At 41.1% G+C, this 19610-nt stretch overlaps 1 protein-coding gene across 1 annotated transcript in view; it reads left to right on the forward strand.

Moving 5' to 3' along the window:
• plekha6 (pleckstrin homology domain containing, family A member 6) overlaps positions 1 to 19610 on the forward strand; it is a 103694-nt gene that overhangs the window by 29899 nt on the left and 54185 nt on the right. The window contains exons 3-7 of the mRNA XM_053429644.1: positions 1945 to 2120; positions 11275 to 11841; positions 12608 to 13082; positions 13393 to 13479; positions 14533 to 14586. Coding sequence (XP_053285619.1) covers positions 1945 to 2120; positions 11275 to 11841; positions 12608 to 13082; positions 13393 to 13479; positions 14533 to 14586 — 1359 coding nt within the window. The remainder of the gene's footprint in view (positions 1 to 1944; positions 2121 to 11274; positions 11842 to 12607; positions 13083 to 13392; positions 13480 to 14532; positions 14587 to 19610) is intronic.

Below are 19610 nucleotides of genomic sequence, written 5' to 3' on the forward strand. Positions count from 1 at the left end.
GGTGATCTTTCAATAACTTTAGATCTCCATTTTGTTCTGATGACACCCGTCTAAATTTTAAGTTGATCTGATGAAAGCTCTAAGACAACTACGTCAAAGTAAAAATATGGAATATGACCAAAATGGCCACTAAATCCAAAATGGCGGGCTTCCTGGTGCGTTTTTCATAATGCTCCCTGAGGCTTTTTTGTGCATCTGGTCATGATACACAACAATCCTTATTTTCAAGAGGATCCGTGAAATCTAAATGAGTGGCCTTTCCGTAGGTGGCGCTGTTGAGCCATTTTCCAACGCCCATTTCCAAATACCCCAGAATACGTACATTTTTACACATTTCTAATTCACGGCAAACTTTAGACATTTTTTGAGCGTGTTAAAGCCCTCAAAAAGCCAATTCATTTAAGCGGAGAAAAATAATAATAAGAATCCTTTCAATTTCAATAGGGCCTCCCACCGATTTCGGTGCTCGGGCCCTAATAATCATTTCAATTTCAATAGGGCCTTCCACCGATTTCGGTGCTCAGGCCCTAACTAGGGCTACGTTGTAGCACTAACGGGCCCGAGCACAGGCGATGTAAAGTCTTTTGCGGTCGGTGAAGAGAGATCGTTCGATGACCAAGCGCATGTCTCCGCGTTGCATGTGTTTGAGCACTGTGGCAAGAATAAACGCTCACTTCCTGTAGCCAGCAGGTGGCGCTATTATTTTAAGACATGGTGTGTTTGCAGATATCATCAGGTCGCAACACTTGTCTTATGTGTCTAGTTTGGACTTGATTGAACCAAATATGCCTGAGATACAAAATCTTGTGGTTTGATGGCGTATAATCAAACTTTGACGCCAGGCCACGGTCACACAATGGTGATGAAATCAAATATACCGAAGCAGTTTATATCTCCATATTGTCTAAGGGACATTCCCAGAAGTTGAAGTCGATCTGATGAAAGTGCTATGACAAGCTCATCAGGGTAGAATTGTACTAAAGTTATCTCTCAACATAAATTGTCAAACATCTGTTAGTGTTATGTAGTTACCAACACATAACAAATGTGTGAATGAACTCTTAAGCCCTTGGGAAGAAGATTAGTGCCTTTTTTTTTCGCCCCGCCGATTTCCAAATACTCCAGAATACGTCAATTTTCACCACTTTCTAATTTAATGCAAAGTGTCAGAGATTTTTTAGCACGTTGAAGCCCTCAAAAAGCCCATTCTATTGCCTAAATAATAATAATAATAATAATAATAATAATCCTTTCAATTTCAATAGGGCCTCCCACCGATTTCGGTGCTCGGGCCCTAATAATAAGGATAATCCTTTCAATTTCAATAGGGCCTCCCACCGTTTCGGTGCTCGGACCCTAATAATAACAATTGATAAAAAAAATCTCGAGAAGAGGCATGAGCAGCCAAATAGGTTCGAGACTAAGGCCAGACATAAGCAGAGAGAAACGGAATAATAATAATTAAACAAAAGTGTAGTCAAGCCATTTTATTAATATTCCAGTATCATAAACCACAAATTATAACTCCCTTCATTTTCAGACCTATATACAAAACCCACTTCTAGCTCAACTTTGACCTACTTAATTTGCTTAACAGTAGCTGTTTTCTGTAACAGTTTCAGGCCCATTTCATATCTGATAATATGAAAAGAAACAAGTGCATGTTGTTTTATGAAGTTACAAGGGCTGAATGCTGAGATTACTACTAAAATGTAAACAAACAATTGCCTAGAGTGTCAAAATAAATCCACTTTTAATATAGTGGATAACGTTTAATTTGTATGCCTTCATATGATGTTTCTTTATTGCGAATAATGAGCATAATTTGGATGTTGAGTATGATGTTAACACTTACTGGTTGTCAGTGTTAACATTCTACTGCTTACATAAATAACATCTGTGATATTTATATGCTGCCACTCTGTGATTTGTCTCCCTCTGCAGGTGTGGTTGGAGGAGTTTGAAAAAGACGAGCTGAAGAATCCTATTGTGTTTTGCATGCAGGCAGAGCAAGCTGGGACCAGGACGTACTACTTCAGCACAGACAGCCATGAGGACCAGGAGAAATGGATCACAGCTATGAGTGAGGCTGCAGGAGTCATCGTTCAGCCAACGCAGAGGTGCTTTTCACATACATACAGCAAGCCATACCCTTAGACCAGGGGTTTTCAACTGGTTTTGTCTCAGGGACCACCATTCTGACTAGAAAGTAATCCGCTGCCCACTGATGTGCCTAAGCGCGCGTGCCTACGTGTGTGTGTGTGTGTGTGTGTGTGTGTGTATGTGTGTGTGTGTGTGTGTGTGTGTGTGTGTGTGTGTGTGTGTGTGTGTGTGTGTGTGTGTGTGTGTGTGCATGCGTGCGTGCGTGCGTGCGTGCATGTGGATAGAAGGAAGTTTTAACATTTGGTTTTCCATGTTGGTCTTATTTAAATACCTCAAACAAATCTATAAAAATCTCGAGAAGAGGCATGAGCAGCCAAATAGGTTCAAGACTAAGGCCAGACATAAGCAGAGAGAAACGGAATAATAATAATTAAACAAAAGTGTAGTCAAGCCATTTTATTAATATTCCAGTATCATAAACCACAAATTATAACTCCCTTCATTTTCAGACCTATATACAAAACCCACTTCTAGCTCAACTTTGACCTACTTAATTTGCTTAACGTGCCTACGTGTGCGTGTGTGTGCGTGTGTGTGTGTGTGCGTGCGTGTGCGTGTGTGTGTGTGTGTGTGCGTGTGCATGCGTGCGTGCATGTGGATAGAAGGAAGTTTTAACATTTGGTTTTCCATGTTGGTCTTATTTAAATACCTCAAACAAATCTACAAAAATGTGTAAAAAACAACAAAAACGGTTGATTTTCAGTGCTTAAGAATTGAAAACAAAATGTAAATGCAGTTTGTAGTTGTACTGCCTCTCAGAACCATATGTACGTCAATATATAACATTAATGACTTAAATGTACAGACATGTAGCTGACATGTTGAGAGAACGTTAAAGTAATGGTGATCAATAACAATCAACATAAACTGGGGCTACAACTGAATAGGGAAGATGACAAAGTAATGCAGAATATGTCACAAATGATAATCATACAATATCACACAAACAATTGAGGCCTACTTAAGTTTAAACTCATGAACACCAGCAGCAAATCCCACCTACTGCGTGAGTAGTACTTCTGTGTGTGTGTGTCTAGAGCTCTCCTAAGAAATTGTTTCTCAACCAGCGAACGTTGTAAAGTTGATTGTTATTGCAATTAATTGTTTTGGCTATTATACAAATTTATTTTTCTTATTACAAAGTATTTGTTTTTCGCTCTTTTGTTTTATTTAATATTTTCATTATTAATTCTGCCCTTTTGGGCCTTCTTTTTGGGAAAATACAAATTCCCTTCATACGAACTACATCTCCAAGACCTCCTGAGAGTTTTTCTACCTAGCTCAACCGCTCTTCTACATCTACCTGTAACACACATGCACAGGGGAAAACTACTGGCAGTTTCTAGACCCAAGCCGGTTTCAAGGTTCCCCTCATCACCTTTATATTATTTTAAACATATTTTTCTTATTCTAAATATTTTTCACGATATTCAAGAATAATCTGGAAATGTGTTGAAATATCAAAGTGAATTTTGCGAACCCCCTGCACGAGTCCGTCGATGCAACTGCGTGGCAGGGGTTTTCAACCAGGGGTCCGCGGCCCCCTGGTTGAAAACCCCTGCCACGCAGTTGCATCGACGGACTCGTTTTCGTTTATGCTTCTCTAACATGTTGCGCGTGTTGCAACGCAATTCACCGCCAGAAGACTAGGCGGAGTAACGTTTTTAGCCGAAGACAAAACACACAAAGAAGAGACGTCTTCTTCTTCGTCGATTGTTTATTTACATCGCCTCTTCAGCTCCTCATAGCCTATTTCTGGCGGACAAATCGGCCAGTAAGTGACGGGTTATACAAGTGGTCATACTTTCGGATTTTGTCTTTGTCGTATGGTTAAAAAAATTGGCGGACGCATGCAAGCCGCAAGAGGGCACGCGAGGGGCGTGTTGCGTGTCTTGCGTGCGTGCGTACAACCCGACTATAATTCGGCCTTTAGACGATCATGTCCAATTGCCCAATACGGCCTCTGTTAAATATGCCACCCATTTTGAGACAAGTAGTGTTTTGGGCATTTCATCTTGTCTTCCACTAACACACTTTTACATGCAACTCTGTATTCTCTCTTACCAAGATAAATCTTCATGTCTTGCCTATTTGATAATAGTAAATAGAAATAGTAATTGCTACTGTTGAGTGGCATTTGTCACAAACTTGAAAAAATACATCGCATATGAATCGCAGTGAAATCACTTGTGAGAACATCTGGTCGAGTTGAAATGGCTCAGGCTGTGAAAACACAATGATGAAATAGATCACATGCAAGTTGACAAAACACAAGCAAAGTAAGAAAACATCTTCATCAAGTTCACAACACAACATAACACATTACAGAAACGCGCAGCAAATAGACAAACACGCTGCAAATAGACAAATGCGCTGCAAATAGTGAATCAATGCCCAAATACTTACTTATATGTTTTAATGCTGTACTAACAAATGGAGTTCCGTTGTCACTGCTGACTTTACTGGGATTCCCCATTTAGGAATAAACGCAGTGATCAACGCTTTAGCTACGGCAGCTGTGTCTTGTTTCGATGTGGGGAAAACTTCAACCCATTTAGAAAACATATCAACTATAACCAAGCAATATTTTTCCCCTTCACTCGGTTAGTTCAATAAAATCCATTTGTAGATGGTCAAATGGTTTGTCAGGTGGAGGATGTGCAGCTTGTGGGGCCTGCATTCCTCTACCAATATTGTTAGTAGCACAAATCATGCATGCTTGACAAAACTTCTGAGCGTAGCTAGAAAATCCCTTTGTGAACAAATGTTGTGAAATAGCAGCCATCATCGATCCTTTCGAAACATGATCGTTCCCATGCGTTAACTTTGTATAATGAGGAAACAGATATTTTGGCAGACAAGGTTTCTCCTCAGGGCCCACCCACAACCCATGTGTGTGTGTGTGTAACCACTTCTCCATGTCCACGCTCATCCGCTGTTGCTCTAAGTGGAAGTTCTCGCAGGTCAGCCGTCGGGGTGGTGGGTTCGACCTGTAAGAGAATGTGTGGAGCAGATTGAGGAGCTGCTTTCGCTGCTGCATCCGCCCTGGCATTTCCTTGTGATACTGGGTCATTATTAAAGGTGTTAGCATCACATTTACATACAGCAAGCTGTTTGGGCAGGAGGATAGCATCAAGCATCCGAGACACCAGAGCATGATGTGCAATTGGTTTGCCTGCTGATGTAAGGAATTCCCTGTGTTTCCAAATCCTGTCAAAATCATGTACTACACCATATGCATATCTACTGTCAGTGTAGATGTTAACCCTTTTCCACTTAGCCAATTTGCATGCTTCAATGAGAGTAGTGAGCTCTGCTGCCTGTGCAGACAGAGAAGCAGGGAGTGGTCATGCAATCAATGTATAACTTGCTGTTACCACAGAGAAACCAACTTAATTTGCTCCTGTGTCTGAATTGCGAGACCCTGAACCATCCAACAGTTCAAGGTCTGGATTCTGCAGTGGTGTTTCCTTTAAATGTGGGGGAGCAAACTTCGGTTATTGTTAATACACAATTATGTTGTTCACCATCTCCTTCTGTTGGAAGAAGAGTAACTGGGTTAAGAACATTACATCTTTTCACAGTGATATTAGGCATTTCCAACAGAATAGCATGATAACAGAGCCAGCGTGCTCCAGACAAATGAGATGTTTTCGTCAAAAGACTAAGACTAAGACTAAATCAGAAATAGCTGCCAAAATTAACACTGTTACTAGTCCGATATTAGTTTTGGAATGTGTGGTTGTCAATCTAGCTGTCAGGATTTTAACTATGACAACATGTATTGTTATAGTACTTTTAAAGTGGAAAAGGTAAGTGGATCACTTTACCCCCTTGATTTCTCTGGTCTGGTCACAAGAACACTTTTTTTTTTTAAATCATATTTTCACTGCCCTTTGTCCTGAAGACATTCTGATAATTTCCATTGCTAGAAAACATCCTGAATTAATGGGAAATGTGTAAATTTTACTGATATATCATTTTAGCTCGCCTAGAGGGGAGCAAATATAAAAAATGTCCCAGATTACCCCGCTCTCCACTACCATCGATGGCTTTCTGTTTCAGTAGATATTGTCAGATCATGGTGTGATAAACACAGGTTCCATGTTATAAATTAAACCCATATCATGATTACCTTGAGCCCTTGAAATGTTGTTTGTATAATCTAAATATGCATGTGCATATTGGGCTTCTGTACGTGTGTCTGGTACCAGTTAAACAACCTTGAAAGTGTGGACAACAGATGTAAATCATTTTCTAAACGCTTTCAAAAATAGATTATACTTAACCTCAGGATCTTATATCTTTTCCCAAATGTAGGCATTGACACATTTTTGTATCAACGGTCCTAAGTCTTGCCATTAATAATTTTTGTGTTTGACAGCAAGTCATGTGAGTGTGAACCAGGAACGTCAAAAAGGAAAACATCCTCTGAACATCTGTGAAGGAACTGAGAGGGTGACTACAGAAACAGCACATCTATGTTCATTCCAGAACATGCAACTTAGTGTTAAATTATCTTTCACACAACTTTCTATAAAACACTATTTCAAAACCTGCATATCTCCCTTTGTGTTTGAGTGCAGTGAAGTTTAAATCTTTTGGATGAATACACGTGGTGTCTGTTCTCAGTGTGACTGAATTTGCTTTGTCCACTAGATCAGTGTTGATCGATGTCACAACAGATGAACAGAGCTTCCATTCATACGCATTTAACAGTGAAGCAGCATTACACTTATTGCACGTGTAAATCTGTGGTGGATAAAGATCAGCCATTCGGATCACTATGACTCCTGATGGGGTGGAAACTATAAAAATATCCAAAAGACACTTTACAACTCTTCCCATCATATTAATTTGGACAACATGAGGATAGCAAAAAATTAACACTTGAACTTTTCAGTGATGCCTCATATTATGTTATATTATAATATCACCTCTATTAAGGGAGTCGTGAATTTTCAACCACGGTGCTTCCTGATTCTAACACAGATCTAACAACTCATTCGCTCATTTTAGGATGTGTGTCAAACATATCACTCTTGATGACTGAATGTGATGCTCCTTAAACAATAAGGAATATATTCCCTTTCCCTAGCACTGTGAGAGTGTGCGTTGGCATACAAACATATACATCTCATTAATATTTAACATGTGTTAGTAGTTTGTCTTTCTTTTCTAAAAAACAAAAACAATAATTTACTTCTATGATAAGTGTTTGTGTTGGTCAGATGCATTCACCCTCCTGATGTGTGAAGTGTTCCTCACGGCCTCGTTCCATGTTCAAAGCTGCTGGTTCCTCCCTCTCCTCCATCCCCGCCTCGGTTCAATCGCCTTGTAAAGTAGCTGTTTCTTCGGCAATTTTTTTTAGTTTTGCCCAATGTCCCTTCTCTCCACAGAGAAAACAAATGTCCCAATCATTATTCAACATGCGTCTCCCCTCCTGCCTTGAAATCCTCTTCTTCTGCATCCGCGATGTACCTGTGAACATTGTCAGTGAGGCTTTATGCAGATCAGTGTCTCTTTTCTTCTTTTTCTTTGCATGAACTGCATGTGTTTTTATTAAGCTCTTCCTGAGTCCCACTTGATGCCTGTATGCTTTAACAGGCTGGCAACATCAGGTCACTTCAACAATTCGTGATCTGGGCTGGATCCTGTCCCAGTCCATATTGCCTACTTGTCTTGTGCAAGGTGAAGAGAGGAGTTGCAGATCTGGAATGTTATTAGCTGGAAAAGGCTGTTGTGGAGCCTGGGCTCCTGCCTGTGGAACATCCGCTTCTGGTTGAGCTTGGTGTTGTTCTGGTTATCTTCTTGTCGGCGGGGAAGAGTTGAGGTTGGAAACCTGCATTTTGAGACACTGAGACACTGAGACATTTGTGAGGTGTTATCTGTCCCTGCCAGTGTGTGTTTTCTGTCCCTTTGATGCAACTTTTCTTCTAACCACATTCCTTACACTAAAACTCCCCCAACTGGAAACCCACATTTTCCACAACATATATCAGACTTAGTACTGTGTCACCATAGCTCCTTGGTGACACAGTACAATTTTTTTTAATTTTAATTTAAGTATTAGTTACGTTAAGTCTAGTTACCTTAAGTCTTCATCAATCTCCTAAACACTATCGTAAGGAGCAAATAGGAAACCTAGTAATATAAACATCATCAAAATAATGTAATACCTCCTATATTATACTCAATTGTAATTTCCTCTTGTAATTACTTGGTTGCCGTTTCTCAATTCATCTCTTCTTTTTTTTGTTTTTACAATTTTTTTTTACATACACTTTCAAATATCCTGCCTAACCAACACAAATCATAGTGCCTGAAAGAAGTTCTCTACATAGCGCGCGTCTTGAGTCTTGTTTCAACAATGCAAATACACTCAGTATTATATCTTAGGCTGTGGTTCCCTCGTCAATCTACCTTCCAGGTTTCTTCTAAACCTTGGTTAAAAATTTACAGGGCTTTCACCTGTCTGGAGGATCCCGATTCCTCTTAGACCAACTTCTCTGTAACACTATGTTCTGCTGGTATATATTACACTTGAATTCTCTGATTCTCACTAGATAGATCGCAGCGCTGAGACGATCAGGGACTGGGGTCTTGATCTCACCGTCTCACCTGTCCTAATGGGGAGGTTTGAGGTTGGAAACTATTGTTCCAAGAGGATCAGTCAACGCTGACCCGAGTCCAGATCCGTCCAGAAGTGCGATTCCCACTTCTGACACCAAATTGTGATAGAAATCTGGAGATACAAGAGGCTGGAAACAACAAAGTTATCTACATGTATTTAATAAGGGTCTTTCTGCAGAAAGGATCAACACAGGGAAACCACAAGGGTCTCAGAGTGAGGATGAAGAACAGTCAAAAGCTCAGATCTTATATAGAAGGACTTAGGGCAGTCCCTCTGTACCAATCCAGAGAGGTTCCATGGGAATGGACATATTCACGTTTTCAGAGCAAAACTTAACAAATTACCTTTTCACTTTTGAAGCAACGATTTTAAGTTTTTAAATTGTACTTTATATTTATAAGGTAGTGTTTTAATGGAATACTGGGAAAGTTTATTAACAAAAATAGGACAATTGAAGTCCAAATTATGAGGCAATTTCAGAAGAGTCAGAAGCTTAGTATGCCATGGACATGTGAATATGTTGCTGAGTTTTTCCCAGTAGTTTGGGAGGACAAATGGTTCGGAATTTGTCACGCTTTAAATGAAGCACAGTGTTTTGGTGTCGGCATAAAGACATCTCTTAGATGTATAATCAGATTTCCCCTGAAAATTGTATCACTGATTACACTCATTATAGCATACATATATAAGGCAAATCTATTCAAGCTACAATTTATGATTCTATAATTGTTCTAAGCCTGATGTATTTATAGGAGAGATTTCTTAAAAGGGAGTTAGTACTGCACCTCTGAGTGACTCTATCCTGATTTGCATTTGCAAAGATCACAGTATTGTCATTTACATGTTAAAGCCCCCCATACACCTAGGAGCAGGGGAGTCAACTGCCAAGCTTCTCAGGCTTGTAAAACTGCCCAAAACTGGAACCCCACGTCAATTCTCGGCAGACCCTGACAGTTCTCTGTGCTGCCTGCAAATTCCTGTTAACATTTGTTAACCTGAAATTCCACCGAAACTTGCAGGGGCACTAACTGACACAAATTATTCTTTTCATGCAGTGTAGGGACTCTTTAATATAGCTTTCAATGGCCTCTCGCTCAGGGCATGAGACACTGTACAAACCGCAAGCAGGAAAAGTAGAACTAGGGATCAGGGGAATAGCACAATCGTATCGTAAGGTGTATGAGGGGATAGAGAAAGTGCTTGGTATTTGCTGAAAACCTCACCTAAATCTTGGTAATCTTGATGAACGAGTGACAGATCTGGTAGCTTAGGCTCAGGACCACCTGATGTGTTCACTCCTTCTGATGGGGATAAAGCTACTTACAGCTGCTGATGAGGCAAACAGAGAGGTAAGTAATGAGAGTTGTCAAGTTAATTCAGAAACTTGATTTACAAGAGTGCGGTTCCTGTCCGTGAGGGCATGGAAAAGCAGTTCATGCTGTTCGAGAAGAACTACTTGACTCGATATGGCGTGGTGTCATTGGGTGGAGTCATGTATTGTGTCTGCAGGGTCCATGTTGGCCAAATTGCTCTGTTATAATTTGCCTATTGCGGACCCAAAGTGCAGAACAAAAACACAGCAGATAGATGGTAGAAAAAAACTAAAAGTTTATTGCTCGATTGCTGGAGCTGGGGGGGTTGGCAGGCAGTGGAAATCAAAAGGAGCTGGTAAACTGAGGCCGGAGCAGATGAGGGAGAATAAACAGGTGGACGCTGCGCAGCTGGTTCTGTGACAAAAAGGAGCACGGGGTAAATATGCAACAAAAAGCAAGGCACAAAAAGTAAAATCACTAAGTATGACCTAAGGTCAGTCAGTGGAGTTTAATTTGCCTCTTGGCATTGTGTTGTAAATGGTCAATAGAGTGCAATTATAGCTGCTTTTAATTCTCATCGACTTCTCAGAGTCACAATAATTCATATACACACACACACACAAATACATTCACACAGCACTTCTATACAAAGCATTTTTTCTAACACATACCAACAAACCTTGCTAGTGCAGTGGTCTGAGCTAATTTCCTTGCCCAAGGACACTATGGAATGTGGACCGGAGTTTTGGGGATGAAACCATCAACCTTCTGGTTCTTGGATGATCTACTACACTTCCTGATGATAATTATAAAAGCTAACAGTCAGATAACTGTCCAGTTATTGTTTTTTGGGGGTCACCATTAGACTTTTATACTTTCATAACTACAGTCGATGCATGAACCAGACAAAAGGTAAAAGGAAATGAATGATGGACCATTTTGTTTCTGGACCAACTGGTGTTGGCATGAAAGTGATATTAATAATACAATTTCTAGACAACCAATTTTAGGGATTATTTCATGTGTCAGACACTGGGTCAGTTACTTGGCCAGGTGATGAGGTTTTGAAGTCTCTTTTTGCTTGTATAGCATAATTGGTTTATTTTTTAAACGCTTCAAACTGCCTGTGTATTCTTACATTTTTTTTTCTTTCAAATTTCTCAGGACAAACTGCACAGACACCACAGGTGATCTCATCCAAACTATGGTGACCAAGGCACCTGACCCTCATCAGCATCCCCAACCTCAAACACACAATGAGCCTGAGACCGACCTGCCCATCCACCCTTACATTAATGAGGCCAACAGCCTTCAAACACTATTGCTTTCCACTCACCACTCAGATCAACAGGGGGGAAACATTGACAGAGGAGAGGGTAGTGGAGGTGAAGATAATGGAGGAGAACCAGGCTCTGATCATGCACCTCGCCTAATTCATCATCCAAATGGTTGGGGCAGCTTTTGCCCAGCCAATTTTATGTCCCACACCGGCAATAACAAACATCCTCTGTCCAGGAGGAATAGTGGACACCGTGCCTCTCATGGACATTCAGAGAGCATTGTCGGTCCAATGCAGGACCCCAGGGAGCAGCAAGGGAATGTTGTGTTGAGGAGAGGCTTTGTGCCCAGGACAGTTCCAGAGATGGTGGCCCAGAGGAAAAGCTCCATGGCTCAGCTGCAGGAGTGGGTCAACCAGAGGCAGGGCATGGTTTCTCAGGACGACATCAACAGGTAGATCAATGGAGAAGAGGGGAACCATAACACCTGTATCTCTTCTCCACTGCACATTGGTATACTATAAAACACTGTTGCAGCAGTACTGTATGCCATTAACAGTTATCCTTAACTGGCAGTTCAGTGGCTGTGTGCTGCACATTCATCATTTATTATCTTAAACTTCTTTGGATGGCATGCAGTTACATTGCGAAATGTTGATATCAAAGCATTTAGGTTATGGTAAGCAAACCCTCCTATGATTTAGTGACTTACAATTGTTATAAAAACAATTGTAAGCACTTATTGTCAGTTAAATTGTCAAATTTCTTTCTATAGGTGCAAATCATAGATCTACCTAACTAATTTAAAAGGTGAAAAATAAAAAGGAATTTCCAAAAGTGGTTTGAATGTCTCCAGCACAGTTTATCACTTTATAATTTTGAAATACAAGGATAAAAGGACCAAATGTCAAGAAACCAAATGATCAAACTGCCTTTTCGGCTTTTTGAAAAACACTTTATTATTTAATTTAATTTATATTTCATAATGAATAAAAGTCAAAATTATCATAGATCATAATGATGTCAGTGGACTCCAAAACAAAAGTAATTTCATTCTGTATTTCAGCATTACCTTTATTAAACAAAATTAAGAGGCCATACTCAATAAATCCAATGTTAACCATTTTACTCTCAAACTTTAGGTCAATGACATTCTATCTTTGATTAATTGAGATGAATTATGATAAGGAAGTTTTCAGCATCTCATCCTATTATTTCAGCCAATCTCAATACTACCCAGTTAATCGGATGGTCTCTGCTGATCACTGTGGCTATCCTGGTGGTGCCCAGTATATGGAGAAGTTCCCTATATACCCATCAGGTGTCCGGCCTGACAGCATCTGCTCCGTCTCTGCTGTGGGGGGATATGATAGAGGCTGGACTGTGGAGGAGCGTCAACCGCTGAGGGATGGACCTCATCAGCAGTATGCACACCTAATGCCCAGGGACCCATGGGGGGCACAGTACTATAGGGGAATGGAAACATCCATGAGACGACTGTCCATCCAGCCACGCTCCAGGTCTATGCCTAGGTCATCTTCTTCCTCGTCAGGGGGGCCCTACTCACCGGTGCCGCCAAACTTTGCCTCACCAGCTCGATCATTATCAGCCCGTTTTTCAGGGAAGGCGAGGGATGATGTGATCTATGCTGATCCATCAATTTACAGCCTGAGAAGATATCTCGGCTCACCAAAGGTGAGTGAGTGTGTGTGTTGCTTTATTTGTACAAAGAGGATTATGAGGTTATTAGAGAGTATCTCTGCCTTTCCTGCACCTTGAGCATCACATTTTAAACCAAGTCAAAGGTTAAATTCACTGACATTGTTTCAAACTTTGATAATATCAATTATCAAAGTTTTATAGCAATTTAAACTGTTTAGCAAACTTAAAAGTATTGTGATAGCCCTATTTGTAACCACACCCACCTTATACCCCTTCACAATGTTAAATATCATCTCCGTTGTTATCATCCATCTTTTCTTATTACTTTTCCTCTTTCCAACAGTATGACTACTCTGGCGAAAGGAGGTCCTTAAGCCAAGGATTATACCATCATAACTACCCTGTATCCCCTTCCATCCACAATAACGTGGTATGTGCCACTAATGTACACATATGTATTGACTGGATAACATATGAAGTCACCCATGTGGTCTAAGACACAGTGTACAATAGTTATAACACTTAGTTTGGCTTCCATGTCCAAAACTACACATTAGATTTGTTTGTTTATTAGTTTTACTACCCTCTGTCTGCATCTGTAGATTTGCCCTTAATTCACCAAACAAACGAATCTGCATATTTAAAGGTATAGTTCATCAAGAGATGAAAATTCACTCATTATCTACTTACCACTATGCCGATGGAGGGGTGGGTGAAGTGTTTGAGTCCACAAAACTCTTTTCGAGTTTCAGGGTTAAACAGTGTTAGAGCCGAATCCAATACAACTGAAGTAACTGTTGACCAAATCTTCAGATGCGATAAAGCAACAGAAAAAAAATGTCATGCCTCCATACTGCTCGTGTGGTGTCAGCCAAGTGACGGCAAGGCCCAGCATTCGTTAAGCCTAAATGTCTTCTGATATCTTCTGAGGAGCTGCCTTCAGTCCGCTATCTTACCCACTTCTGGCTGACTTTTAGGCTTAGAAACATTTCTGACGTCACTATGATGACTGTGTGCTCAACACTGTGCAGAAGTGGAAGGAGGGAGGGTAGAGATACAGCAGGTAAAATAAGTATTTAACATGTCACCATTTTTCTCAGTAAATTATCGTAATTAACGGATTATAGTAATTAATTTGTCCCGGGACAAAAGTGATCACTATAAGCGGCTTTCACTGTACTAGAATTTGGTAGGGAGGCAGACAGGGCAAAAAATTTGACGGAGGTGGGCGCCGAGCAATTCTCTATGCAAATGAAACCCTGAGTCATTAATATGTATTGTTGAGACATTAATATGATGAAGAGGGAGAAGAGGAATGAGAGGTTCCATGTGTCATGTGACCCCCGACTTCCAATATGAGTTGCATGTTTGCTGTGGTGTTTTGTTTTACTTTGCTGTTGTCCTATCTGCAAGCTGTACAGTATGTGTCTGTGATTTACTTGTATGTCACGGTTGTACTGCTTGTGTGTACTGCTTGGCTCAGGAGGACATGTTAGACCTTCAACTCCAACGTAACCTGGAATACCTAGATGAGCAGGTATTCACAGACACACACAGACACACACAAACATTTGTTGAGGAAAATCTGCTGGTCAGGGGTCAACTCATCAGTGAAGAAACTGTTCAGGAGCCCTTTGAGGTCTTATGCTGAAATATTTATTGAAGAAAATCATAATTTATCGATACAACAACTGTGCATGATGTCCTCTCATATTCAGAAGTCTGCTTTGATGCAGTCACAATTTAAACCCCTACAGACAATTGAATCTATGGGTCAGCTAGTTCCTAAACAATCATGTATTTTTTATCTCCAGAGAGAGTGTTGCCTGCTTACGCAGTTTCATATTTGCGGTGTCTAGGGAGTTAAGCCTAGGATCTTTGCCAAGCTTTCGCACTTCCCTAAACACGACAGCCAGCTGCACTCTGACCCAGGGAGAGGAGAGGAGACAGTGTCTCAGAAAATTCCATAACAAACGCCTCTTATTTATTAAAAGATTAATACTGACTACATTACCTTTAACAATTACATTTTCAGACCACCAGGAGCTGCCTCAGAACAGATTCGACAAAATGCATTACACAGATCATTCTCAACTTGGACTGCGAGCAGCACTGCGCGTGCCCGAGCACTTGCAATCTCAGGACCTTGTGTGACCGAAGGGGAGGGTGAACAGGGACCGGGCGAAACGGCTGTGTGTTGTGTGCGCTTTGTGCATTGATGAGGGATAAACTCTTCACTTCCCGTGTCCGTCACGCAAGGCCGAACCACGCCCACCGATCATGCATCACGGTCATTTTAGTCTAGTTTTAGTTACATTTACGGTCATTTTAGTCTTAGTCACATTTAATAGCCACATTAAACTCATTTTCTTCCCTATTTAGGCCCAGGGACCCCCTGTGTTGTGTCTACAACTGCATAATAGTCTTACTTGCAGTACTTAGGTCAGGCTGGTCTCATCCCAATTTCGTAGGAAATGCTACTAAAAGTAATGAACTAGAATTTGTATGAATTCCACTAAATTGTTTGTCAGGAGGCTGGGGACACGTGACCTATGCGCTTCTCTCTCTCCATGAAAACAAAAAACACGGCGGACATTCATCTAACCCTAACCCTAATATGAAAAATAGATATGAAGTCTGCACCACGGTGAATAGCATAGTGACAGCCGCAGGAATAAGCTGTTCCTGAACCTGCTGGTCCGGGAACGTAGGACCCTGTAGCGCCTCCCAGAGGGGAGGAGGGCAAACAGCCTGAGACTGGGTTGTGATAAATTGGGTTGTTAATAGAGATGAGCCGTATCCGGTACGGATAAAGCACTTTTGCCGAGCACGAGTATTATACGAGTAATACGAGTCAATATCTGTGCTCGGACTGAATGAAAATCCTCACACAGTGTCACAGCGCTCCTCCCCTTCACACACCGCTCTGCTCACTCACTCACAGAACAGCTCTCTGTCTCTCAGTCACTCAGGTTCGCGGGTCTTTTCCGTTAACGTTTAGGGTTTCTTCAGCTTGAAGTTTGTTTTTATTTCAGTTTGTACTTACTTATTAACCAGTAGAGTTCTGTTAAACGTGGGTTTGTTCAGACGTGGTGCTGGTAGAAAGCGACTTGCGTTGCGTCTCTGCCTGTCGGAGATTTTTTTTTTTTTTTTTTTAAACAGTTTTTTTTTTTTTACTTCACGCATTGAGTGTCTGACTACTCTCTAGCGTCTGGCTACTCTCTCTCTCTCTCTCCCTCTCTCTGCCGGTCGTTGGAGTTTTTAGTTTTTTTTTAAACCGTCATTTGGCTCTAACCAGTTTTATTTTACTTCAAGCACTGAGTGTCTGACACTTTCTAGGTAGTAGTGGTATAAAACATATTACAAATTAAGCTACACACACACATTATATATTATATATATTAAATTATATTATATTACATTTCACTTCATAATTGCAACAGCATGTGTTGTATTCATTGTTGCAAAACTTGCAAAATAGTTCGTTTGCTATTGTGATCAAAATCATTGATCTGAAGCTCAATGCTGATGCTGTCCTGTAATAGTTTTCTAATCAGCAATAAATATAACAATTTCTGATCAACCCATATCAATTGCATGCTTTCAAGACAACCCGGCCTACTTCCGGGTTAAATCCAGCCCACTTCCGGGTTAAATCACACCCACTTCCGGGTTAGACCCCGCCCACTCCGAGTACGGATACGGATACAGATAATTCATATGGTTAACAGATACAGATACAGATACAGATAATGCTGTACTCGCTCATCCCTAGCTTACAGGATGGAAACTAAATGTGCAACAGACATGGTATAAACTGTTTTGGAACGGTCTTGAACTCCACTACCATAGCTCAATGCAAAACTATGGGGGGCGCTCACTGAGTAGGGCCAAAACCTTGACAAATCTATATTTTACCGTTTTATTAGTAAGAAAAACTAAATCTGACTAAACAGGTGTTTTTCTCACACCAAAAAACCATAAAGAAGCATGCAAGAATCCCGGGCACAATCTCACATAATAATGAAAACTCATTACAACTACAAAAGATTAGCCTGGATGCCAGACGAACTTAGCCCCGCCCACAACATTTTTGGTCGGGCAGTTCTGTCTGGAGTCGCTCCATTGGGAAAAAATTATGGCCCGACCGGGCCAATCAGATTGTCAGGGCGGGCTTTATACGATGATTGACAGATGATCAACGGTGACGTAATCAACCACGTCATCAAAGTGCCCTTGGGTTGAATTAGTTTTCAACAAACATGCCTGCCGCTGGCGAGCTGAGATGTGTAGATGCTGCCATTGAGTCTGTTTTAGAAGACATCGACAGCGCATTCATTTTGAAAGAGGAACACAAAACGTGGAGGCGACGCCGAAGCACCGCGCTAATCCCTATCGCCCCGGCGCTTGGCTGTTCACACCGGACACTGAGGCGACGCTGAACCGCCGGGCAGCGCTAATAATATCACCCGTTGATCCAGTAGATCGCTGCACGGCTTTGTGCCAGTCACACCGGAGGCTGAAGCACCGCGCTGCGCCAAGGCTGCCTCTTGGTGCTTCAGCCTCCGGTGTGACCGGCACAAAGTTTTAACATGGGAGTGGATGGGAGCCAGCTGTTATTTAAGGCTTGGCGCTGCGCTGAAGCGTCCGGTGTGAACCCGGCGTTAGTAAATAACTCACAATGCGTTGCGTAGCATACGTCACATACTACGTTGCTCTGATTGGTTGTAGGTCTATCCAATTGAGCGAAGAGGAATTTTACTTCCTGGTCAGTTGAAACACGCCCCATAATTTTTTCCCAATGGAGCGACTCCAGACCGAACTGCCCGACCAAAAATGTTGTGGGCGGGGCTAAGTTCGTCTGGCATCCAGGCTAACAAAAGATGGGAACAACACACACAAACACACTTACAGAGACGCCATTCAATTTGTAGTTCTCTGTATGGTTCTTCCTGGTTTAGATTAGGGTTGTGAAAATAGGGTTTAGAAAACATATTAGCGGTTTGTTTTTTTAACCCATGTATAAAAATATTGAAACTGAAACACACTCTTGACATAGATATCATCAAAAGAACTTTTTAATTAAGAAACATTGCTAAAATATAGTGTTTTCCAACAGGAATACAGCAATCTCCGCCATCTTGCTTTATCAGAGCGCTGCTGAGGTCTGCCCAGGCGCATTTCGCAGGATTCAGTACGAAAATTCAGCGCTAAAATTTCGTATGATTCTTTACGAAAATTTGGACATAACTTTTAGTACGATATCTATCGAACCGTTTCATGAGACCACGTTGCATAAGTAGTCCATTAGATATCCCTCCTAGCATAGGTCTATAGGATGTGACTTATGGAGGAGGAAAGGATGAGTTATTTAACAGATAAATGGGCAAATCTCTGTCTGTATCTCCGTTTCCAACAAAAAGAAACAAAACAGTTTTTCTTTGTCGACAGTCAGTCTATTTATTTTCTGACACATTAAACATAACGCATTAACGTAAAACACATCACACATATCTCAAACTTTTAACAGATTGCGTGTGCTTGTGCGTGTGCTTATGCGCATGAACCAGTCGTTATGGTTTCACTTGCATGTCTGGGCATGTCAGGGAGGGCGAGGAGTATGGATACAGAATCCGGTGTTGCAGGTATGGCCTGCCCCGTCAAGGAAAGTTGTATTGTTTGACGTAGTGCAGGGGTCCCCGGGCCGCGGACCGGTCCCGGGCCGTGGGTCATTTGGTAACGGGCCGCACAGAAAGAATATACAACTTAAATTATTTCTGTTTTATTTATTATGTGATTCTGAACAGTGTTTTAATTTGAAAAATGACCGGATCCCCTCCGTTATGACTCATGCTTTGAGTCATAACGCATGTCAAGAAGCTTGTCTCGGTCACGTGACTTTTTCGCTTAACACAAACCCACACAGTATTTGTCTGACCCATTTGTCAACAAACCAGGTGAATCCAGCATGTCTGTGCAAGAAGAAGATCCGCTGCTGGAGATCGCAAATGATGGCTGCCTTAAAAGTATGTTCGAGAAAACAACTCTGCCGGTGTTCTGGATTAAAGTCACGGCAGAATACCCTGAGATCGCCACAGCAGCACTAAAAACTCTGTTGCAATTTCCCACATCATATCTGTGCGAGCAGGGTTTTCTGCCAAAACGAATACACATCAGTTTCACATTTATTATTATCATACACTCCTGATCAAAATCTTAAGACCAGTTAAAAAATTGCATGAATTTGCGTTTTGCACTGTTGAATCTTAGGAAGGTTCTAAGTAGAGTTTCAAAATGCAAAAAGAAGAAATGGGAACAAGAGCCCAAAAGTTGTGAGCAGGCAATTTATTGAAAACAACAATTTAACTGAAGTAGGCTGTTCATCAGCTGATCAAAAGTTTAAGACCACAGCTAAAAAAAAACAAAAAAAAACTCCTAAAACAGAAATTAGGGTGTCAAAAACTGACTCAGTAATGAGTAGCTCCACCATTATTGTTGATCACTTCAAAAATTATTTTTGGCATGCTTGATGCAAGTGTCTCCAAAAGGCTAGTGTGAATG

The sequence above is a fragment of the Pleuronectes platessa genome, chromosome 2 (assembly GCF_947347685.1).
Source record: "Pleuronectes platessa chromosome 2, fPlePla1.1, whole genome shotgun sequence".
Classification (NCBI taxonomy): domain Eukaryota; kingdom Metazoa; phylum Chordata; class Actinopteri; order Pleuronectiformes; family Pleuronectidae; genus Pleuronectes; species Pleuronectes platessa.